The 9,340-nt window shown below is 47.8% G+C and overlaps 1 protein-coding gene across 1 annotated transcript; it reads right to left on the reverse strand.

Annotated features, from left to right (window-relative positions):
- Nucleotides 1-365: 365 nt before the first annotated feature.
- LOC119921578 (olfactory receptor 14A16-like) lies at nucleotides 366-8,176 on the reverse strand. Its single transcript, XM_038741705.1, has 4 exons — nucleotides 8,007-8,176; nucleotides 7,637-7,913; nucleotides 7,341-7,508; nucleotides 366-503 (listed from the first exon to the last, which is right to left on the reverse strand). The coding sequence occupies exons 1-4, from the start codon at nucleotides 8,174-8,176 to the stop codon at nucleotides 366-368; spliced, it is 753 nt and encodes a 250-aa protein (XP_038597633.1).
- Nucleotides 8,177-9,340: the final 1,164 nt, after the last annotated feature.

Raw genomic sequence — 9,340 nt, forward strand, 5'->3', positions numbered from 1 at the left:
TTCGGTGGTCGGCATCATCAGCACGGCCCGGAAGATGCGCACGTATGAGATGACGATAGAGACGAAGCAAAGATGGCTAGCGCTACCCCGACTGTCACTCCCACGTCGATGGCAAAGTGGTCTTCAGGGCACGTGATCTTCAGCAGGGAAGGGACGTCACAGAAGAACTGCTGAATGACACTGGAGCTGCAGAAGGACAGGGAGAAGATCGAAGCTGGAAGTAGGACCCCTAACAGCCCTCTGCTCAACCAGGAGGCGGCGGTCATCTTCTCACAGGCCCCTTGGTCCCTGATGGCCTCGTAGTGCAGTGTGAGGAAAACAGCGGCGTAGCGGTCATAGGATAACGCCATGAGGACAAAATACTCCTAAGCGGCAAACAGGATCACCAGTAAGAGCTGAGCCACACAGCCCCGGAAGGAGATAGAGCTGTTATTGGTCAAGGAGATGGTGCCGGATTTGGGGACGGTGACGGAGATGAGAAAGAGATCGAGCACAGACAGGTTCTGGAGGAAGAAGTACATGGGGGTATGGACGCTCCGGTCGAGGGCGGTGTCGGCGACGATGAGGAGATTCCTCGCCAGAGCCACCAGTTAGACCAGGAGGAACAGCACGTCGTGGACCAGCTGCAGCTCCTGGACCTCCAAGAAATCCAGCAGGAGGAATCCCATCACCGTGGAGATGTTGGACATTTTGGGGAGGCAGCATTGACTTTCTGCAGTGGATGAGGGAATAGCCAAAGTTAGAGTTCATTGACGGGATGAAGGAAGAAATTGACAGGACATTCGCTAGTGATTCTCTATGGAGAAGAGACAGTTAGAATTCAAAATGATTTTTGAGTTCCTTATCCGGCAAGGGTAAGGAAAGATACAGATTTTCACATTATTTTGGTCGATTTAAAGGAAGTTCCCGGGAATGTCTCCCCTCCACCACCTCAACAGAGTTGGTAGACACATTCCCTGCCCACATCGAGGTTACTATCTGGAGGGAGATCTTTTTCTATCTTCGTCTTTTCGTCTTCAACCCTCCTCACTGCCTGAACTTGTTCGCTGCTTCCACTACCCAATACTTTGTGTGTGTGTGCGCGCGCGCGCGCGCGCGCACACACACACACACACACACACACACACACACAGCTATCCTTCGGCCTGGAAATCCTTCGGCTTCCGTCGGCCTGGAAATCCACCCTTTTTAAATTTCCCAGCCGGAAGATACCCCACCTTCACACACACACACACACACACACATATAGAAACATACACGCACAAGCACACACAGCTTCTAGCACAGGGAACCTGATTGCAGCAGCTCCTGTAAAGTGGAAAATAAATTCCTTCAGTCATAGTTGTTGAGCACTTACTGTGTGCAGAGCACTGTACCTTATGCTGGGGAGAGTACAATAGAATAATAAACAGACACAGTCCCAGCCTACAACGTACTTACAATCTGGAGGAATCACGGATTGTAGCTGGGTTGACGTTAGTGAATGCCTAATCATCGGCTTCAGTGCTATCCACCTGTTCCAACTCCTTTTCTCATTATCTGCTTTCTTCAACCAACCCTCCAAAAAGAGCCTTCTTATTGTGACTCACTTTCAACCCTTCCTCCTCCCACCTCTGGCTTCAGCGCCTTCCTTCGGCCTGGAAATCCACCCTTTTTAAATTTCCCAGCCGGAAGATACCCCACCCTCAAAAACCCTCTGGAATTCCAACTTCTCAAAGAGGATTTAGCTAATTCACTTCTTTCCACCATGGTAGGGTGACCATCTCCAGACTTAATGCATCCGGAGTCCCTCAGGACATGATGTTGAAGGTAAGGTACAATGCTCTAGACTGTAAGTTCCTGGAAACATGGAAACATGGACTGGAAACATGTCTACCAAATCCTTTATATTCTATTCCTCCAATCATTTAGTACAGTGCTCTGCACACAGCAAGCGCTCAATAAATGCCTCTGATTGGTTTACTGATTAATGTCTGCTTCCCTCCTAGACAGTGAGCTCCTTGTGAGCAGGGAACATGTCTACCAACTCTTTTATAAGGTACTCTCCTCAGCACTACGTTTAGTGCTTTGCACACATTAAACACTCGAAAATATGATATCAAGCACTAATAATAATAATGATAGTGTTTTTTAAGTGCTTACTATGTGCCAAGCACTGTTCTATTCACTGGGGGCAATCAGGTTGTCCCACCTGGAACTCACAGTCTTAATCCCCATTTTACAGATGAGGTAACGGAGGCCCAGAGAAGTTAAATGACTTGACCGAAGTCACACAGATAACAAGTGGCAAAGCCGGGATTAGAACACACAACCTCTGACTCCCACTTCTGTGCTCCTTCCACTAAGCCAGGCTGCTTCTCATCCATATATTATTGTTCCATTCTTTTCTCCTTCCAGTTGTAAATGACATTTTGCTTATGTAGCCAATTATATTGGGAAGTCTTTGAGGGCACGTATCATGCCTTTTACCTCTCTTTTTATGGTATTTCTTAAGCTCTTATTAGGTGTCTGGCACTGTACTAAGCTCTGGGGTGAATCCAAGAAAATTGGGGTGGTCACAGTCTCCGTCCCACACAGGGCTCACAGTCTCAGTCCCCATCTTAAAGATGAGGGAACTGAGGCACAGAGAAGCGAAGTGTCTTGCCCCAAATTACCGAGAAGAGAAGCAGCCTGGCCCAGTGGAAAGAGCATGGGCCTGGGCTCTATTTCCAGCTTTGCCAATTTCTTGCTGTGTGACCTTGGGCAAGTCACTTATCTTCTCTGTGCCTCAGTTCTCCTGTTCCCCCTCCTGCTCAGACTCTGAGCCTCATGAGGTACAGGTATTGTGCCCAGCCTGATTAAATTGCCCAGTGCTTAGAACAATGCTTGATATATGGTAAGCGCATAATACCTTTAAAAAATAAAAAAGAGGTGGAGCCATTATTAGAACTCAAGTCTTCCGAGTTCCAGCCTATGCTCTATGCACTAGGTAACAGTGCTTCTCTCATGGATCCGCCCAAGATTTGGTAGGAGGAGTCCTATGAGGAGGAATTGGTGATGAAGCATCTGGCTGGTGCAAACTCATTCCCTTGTCCCTGCCCGGAGGGTTGAGCTGATGGTTGAAATCACCACGGCACGGGGCTGACGCCATACCATAATGTCCTAGCCCGGCAGCCATAGTAGCCGGGGTTTGGGAGGTGGATGGAGCGGGGGGTGGGGGGGCTACCGTAGGGGCAAATGTTTTCTCTCTGCTTGTGTACGGAGTCCTGGTTCCAACTCCACCTTGGACCCCGGGCATGAACGTCTTCCCATAGTGACCCTCACATATCGATTAGACTGATGGTCCCTCCCTGTCCCTCCCCAAACCTGGTCACTCTCACCGGGGCAGGGTGGGCTGGGGGGGCCCTAACGCTCTCTAGTCTGGGTCGGTCCCCCCTCTTTCCTCGTATTCCTGGATGCAGCGGCTATGGAGGGACAGGGAGGAGCCGGCAGCCCCTCTCTGCTCTCCCGAGGACCCTGAGATGTGTTTTTCAGACGGGGTTCCCGTTCCCTTAGATAAAGCCACTGCTGCTCCGAGGGGGGCCTCCGGAGGACCGGATCACGGCGTCTCGTCCCCAAAGTCTTTGAGTACCCACAGAGATGAGGATCCGGTAATGGCACTTGTCTGCAGAGTTCCCATGGCAACAGCATCCTAACGGTTCTTGCCGTTAGTGACCAACTGGGTCAACGGGTGGGCACTTCAGCTTCTTCCTTTGTTCTTCAATGGTACCTGTTAAGGGCTTACTATGTTTCAGGCACTGTACTAAGTCCTGGGATTCGATACAAGCTAATTAGGTTGGACATATTCTCTGTCCCACATGGGGCTCACAGTCGCAATTCTCATTTTTACAGATGAGGGAATTGAAGCCCAGAGAAGTGAATAGACATGCCCAAGGTCACACAGCAGAAAGATAGCAGAGCTGAGATTAGAACACAGGTCATTCTGACTCCCGGGTCCATGCTCAATCGACTAGGCCAAGCTGTTTCTCTGAGTTTCATCTTGTTCATGACCTTAAGCAATCAATCGGTCATTTAATCAGTTGTATTTTCTGACATATTCTGATTGTAAATCTAGAGAGAACGAAAAATGACTCTAAATCCATCCTACGACCCTCCCCGGCCTGGCTTGGGAGATCAACCCTGAGAAGCATCATGAAAAGCAGCATGGCTTAATGGCAAGAGCACAGGCTTGGGAGTCAGAGGACGTGGGTTCTAATACTGGTTCCTCCACTCATCTGCTGTGTGACCTTGAGCAAGCCACTTAACGTCTCTGGGCCGCAGTTACCTCATCTTGAAAATGGGGATTAAGACTGTGAACCCCACGAGGGACAACCTAAATTGTATCTACCCCAGCGCTTAGAATAGTAATTGACACATAGTAAGCGTTTAACAAATGCAATTATTATTATTGTTATTATCATTATTAGTTTGGGAGGAGATGAAGGGTTCTGGGAACGGGATGATGGGAAAGTATCAGTGATACTGCCCGGGTGGACACGAAAGGAAAATTCCTGGTTTCAGAAGGAATGAGAATTAGCCTAGCATTCCTCCTCTTCTATCTCAGAGCTGAGACATTGTACGAAACTGGGGTGAGGAGGTTACTGCATTCTCTCCTCTGAATTCATTCATTCAATCCTATTTATTGAGCGCTTACTGTGTGCAGAGCACTGTACTAAGCGATTGGGAAGTACAAGTTGGCAACATATAGAGACAGTCCCTACCCAACAGCGGACTCACAGTCTAGAAGGGGGAGACAGACACTCATTCAATCATTCCTTCATTCAATCGTATTTTTTGAGCGCTGACTGTGTGCAGAGCACTGTACTAAGCGCTTGGGAAGTACAAGTTGGCAACATATAGAGACGGTCCCTACCCAACAGTGACCTCACAATCTAGAAGCGGGAGACAGAGAACAAAACGAAACATAGTAACAGAATAAAATAAATAGAATAAATATGTACAAGTAAAATAAATAAATAAATAAATAGAGTAATAAATACGTACAAACATATATACAGGTGCTGTGGGGAAGGGAAGGAGGTCAGGCAGGGGGGATGGAGATGGGGAGGAGGAGGAGAGGAAAGAGGGGGCTCAGTCTGGGAAGGCCTCCTGGAGGAGGTGAGCTCTCAGTAGGGCTTTGAAGGGAGGAAGAGAGCTAGCTTGGCGGATGTGCGGAGGGAGGGTATTCCAGGCCAGGGTAGGACGTGGGCCATGGGTTTACGGCGGGATAGGCGAGAACGAGGAACAGTGTGGCGATTAGAGAAAGAGGAGCAGAGGGTGAGGGCTGTAGAAGGAGAGAAAGGAGGTGAGGTAGGAGGTGGTGAGGTGATGGAGAGCCTTGAAGCCGAGGGTGAGGAGTTTTTGCCTGATGCGTAGGTTGATTGGTAGCCACTGGAGATTTTTGAGGATGGGAGTAACATGTCCAGAGCGTTTCTGCTCAAAGACGATCCGGGCAGCGGCGTAACGTGGATTGAAGTGGGAAGAGACAGGAGGATGGGAGATCGGAGAGGAGGCTGATGCAGTAATCCAGACTGGATAGGATGAGAGATTAAACGAGCAGGGTAGCGGTTTGGATGGAGAGGAAAGTGCGGATCTTGGCGATGTTGTGGAGGTGAGATCGGCAGGTTTTGGCGACGGATTGGATGTGAGGGGTGAACGAGAGAGCCGAGTCAAGGATGACACCAAGGTTGCGGGCTTGTGAGACGGAACTATGGTAGTGCCGTCGACAGTGATGGGAAAGTCAGGGAGAGGGCAGGGTTTGGGAGGGAAGATAAGGAGTTCAGTCTTGGACATGTTGAGTGGCTCTGTCCCTTTCAAAGTATTTCATTGGTGGAAAATGGAGAAATAATCTGTCGGCCCACATTTCCTACTCCCCACTTCCAGTCCATCAGAGCACAGCTTTCCCCATTTTCAAAGCCCCTCTGTCATCCCACCAATTCCAGGATGCCTCGCACGATTCACGTTTCTTCTCCCTACGTCATCTTCTCCCAACTACCAATCAGCATCTTAAAACACTTCTCCATTTTGGCACTCATACCCACTATTATAGTTTTGTTCACAGTAGCTTTTACAAAATGTACTCTTAAAGCACAAAGTAATGATTTACCATTCTTTCTATTCTCTTCTTCATCCTGTCATCATTTAATTCTGTGTCTATCTCCTCTGTTAGATTTTAATCCCTTGGAAAGCAAGGATAGTGTTCAATTAATTTTGATCTCTCTGAAGGATTCACTTCAGTACTTTACAACCAGGATGCATTCAACTATTACCATTGATTGATGGATGGATGGATTGATAGATGGATGCATGGATGCGTTGTTGGATTGATGGTTGGACAGAAAGATGGGTGAACAGACAGACAGATGGACAGATGAATGGATGGATGAACGCATGGATTGGAGGCAAGGATTTGATCAGTCAAATTCGTTCATTCAATCGTATTTACAGAGTGCTTAATGTGTGCAGAGCAGTGTACCTAGCGCTTGGAAAGTACTCTTCAGCAACAAATAGAGATAATCCCTGCCCACAACGGATTCACCGTGTAGAAGCAGGGAGATAGGCATCAAAACAAATAAACAGGCAGTCAAATGTGGGGGACTGTTTCCATGATTGCATCCCTTCACCCTGGTCACCCTCCCATTTTTAAACTTTCATAACCACCATGAGTGATCTTAAAATTCATAGAATTACTGTTATCAATAGTAATATCAACATTATCATTATTGAATTTATTAATAATTTCCACAGGTGCTCAGACTGTAAGAGAAAGAGAGTGCACATGTTGAATCCCGATTTTACAGAGAGACCCAAAGAGGTTACGTGGCTGGACACAGGTCATACAGCAGGCCAGTGGCAGAACCGGGCAGTTCTTTCAAATCTCAGTATTTCCAGCCACTAAGCCTTGATGCCACCCAAACAATCACTTTGTCATTCATTCATTCATTCATTCATTCATTCATTCATTCGATCACATTTATTGAGTTCTTATCGTGTGCAGAGCACTGTACTAAGCGCTTGGAAAGTACAATTCAGAATAAAAAGAGACAATCCCTGCCCACACCGAGCTTACAATCACACACGGCTTATCAGTCGCTGTCCCAGTCAATGACAAATCCTCAGACGCTGGACATCCTCTTTGGACAGCTCTTTATATTGATACCTCCACGGTCAGAACCCTGATGAGGAATGACATAGCAAAAGGAAACAGACATTTTGTCTCTTAGAGGAGGGAGGAGAAATCTCCCCTTTAGGACTCTCCCCAGGGCGGCCTTCATGCCCCAGTTCCTCAGGCTGTAGATGAGGGAGTACAGGGCCAGGGGCACCACGGTGTAGAATATGGACAACAGTAGGCCCAGGGTCGAGGTGGGTTCTGACACGGGCTTGAAGTAGTCAACGGCTCCAGTCGAGAGGAAGACGATGATGGCGAGATGAGGCAGGCAGGTGGAGAAGGCTTTGGCCCGGCTCTCGGAGGCCAGCCTCTTCAGCACGGCCTGGAAGACCCGCACATAGGAGATGATGATGAAGACGAAGCAGACGACAACTAAAGCTACCCACCGGTGACGGTCACATCGATGGCAACGTTGTCCTTGGAGCAGGAGATCTTCAGGAGGGAGGGGACGTCACAGAAGAACTTCTGGACGATGTTGTACCCACAGAAACTCAGGGAGAAAGTCAAAGCTTTCAAAGAATAGAAGACCCCAAACAGCAGCCCGCTGAGCCAGGAGTCAGCCGTCATCTTTTCACAGGCCATGTTGGTCATGATGAGCACATAGCGCAGGGGGTGGAAGATGGCGGAGTAGCGGTCGTAGGACATCATCATGGGGATGACCGCCCCTGAAAAAGCAAACAGAACTACCAAAAATACCTGGGCCACATAGCCCAGGAGGGAGGTGGATCTACGATCAGTCAGGGACATGACGGCAGAGTTGGGGATGGTGGCGGAGATGTAGCAGAGGTCGAGGACGGACAGGTTCCTGAGAAACAACTACATGGGGGTGTGGAGACGCCAGTCGACGATGGTGACAGAGACGAGGGGGAGATTCCCCGACAGGGCCACCAGGTAGACCAGGAGGAACAGTGCGGCGTGGACAAGCTGCAACTCCTGGATCTCCGGGAAACCCAGCAGGAGGAATTCCCTTAACGTGGAGATATTGGGCATTTTTCGGAGGCAGCACTGACTTTCTGTATGTGATGAGGGAAGAGCCAAAGTTGGAGTCAATTGGTGGGATGAGTGAAGGAACTGACAGGACACTTGCTAATGATTCTCTATAGAGAGGAGACAATTATTGAAGTCAAAATGATCTTTGATTTCACCATGGAGACACTGAACATTTCTGGGGAATGATGTCGACTCCTGGCAAAGGAAGAGGGAGGGAAGATTTCAAGTTAGAGACATTGATGTTCGGGGTGAAGTAATATGACTAGGTCAATCAATTCTTTTTATTGAGTACCTACAGAGGACACAGCATTAGTACGTATGATCACTGCCCCCAAGAAGATTCCATTCTATTGGAAGCACCAAGCTACAAACTTTGTAGAAGTAGGGTGCACTACTGGGATGAACACAGACCTGGGAGTCAGAAGTACTGGGTTTTAATCCCAACTCTACTAGTTCTCTACTGCACAGCCATCGGAACATGACAATTTCTCTATGCTTCGGTTTTCTGAATAGTGAAATGTGGATTCGATACCTGTTTTACCTCCTACGTAGTCTGTGAATCCATTGTGGGACATGGACTGTGTTCTTCTATATTGTCCTGACTCTCCCCCAGCATTTAATACTTTGCTTGGAATGTAGTAAGCACTTAATAAATATCAAGAGTATAATTTTGGTTGAGGAGACTGAAACTAAAATGAATAGCAGATAGTAGAGATCAGAGAACATAAAGATATGAGCATGACTGTTGTGAAATTCTTTCGGTAGTTTTAGAGTCAAGCAAGAAGTGTCTTTATACATAGATTCATCCATTTAATGGAGAGAGAATGAACCTGGTGGACAGAAGGACCTGGATTCTAATCCTCTCTCCACCCCTGATCCGCTGTATGACCCGGGGACAGTCACTTCCTTTCTCTGTGCCTCAGTTACCTCATCTGTAAATTGGGGATTGTGACTGAAAGCACCATGCGGGGCATGGACTATGTCCAACCTGATGGGATTGTATCCACCCCAGTGCCTAGTACAGTATCTGGCATATAGTAAGCACTTAACGATACTATAAAGCAAACAACAAAAATAAAGCCCACATATACACCAATCTGATTCCATTTGCCGACATATCTGCATTCACACTTGTCCACACACAAACACAGGCATAACTCATCA

The sequence above is a fragment of the Tachyglossus aculeatus genome (assembly GCF_015852505.1).
Source record: "Tachyglossus aculeatus isolate mTacAcu1 chromosome 12 unlocalized genomic scaffold, mTacAcu1.pri SUPER_6_unloc_3, whole genome shotgun sequence".
In the NCBI taxonomy this organism is placed as follows: Eukaryota; Metazoa; Chordata; class Mammalia; order Monotremata; family Tachyglossidae; genus Tachyglossus; species Tachyglossus aculeatus.

What these genes read in the sequence shown, in the direction of transcription:
- LOC119921578 (XM_038741705.1), bottom strand. Translation starts at nt 8,176, where the DNA reads ATGCCCAATATCTCCACGTTAAGGGAATTCCTCCTGCTGGGTTTCCCG. An exon ending in TGGCGTCTCCACACCCCCAT is followed by an intron (nt 7,914 to 8,006) that starts GTAGTTGTTTCT and finishes GACTGATCGTAG; the next exon opens with ATCCACCTCCCTCCTGGGCT. An exon ending in TCCAGAAGTTCTTCTGTGAC is followed by an intron (nt 7,509 to 7,636) that starts GTCCCCTCCCTC and finishes CGGGTCTTCCAG; the next exon opens with GCCGTGCTGAAGAGGCTGGC.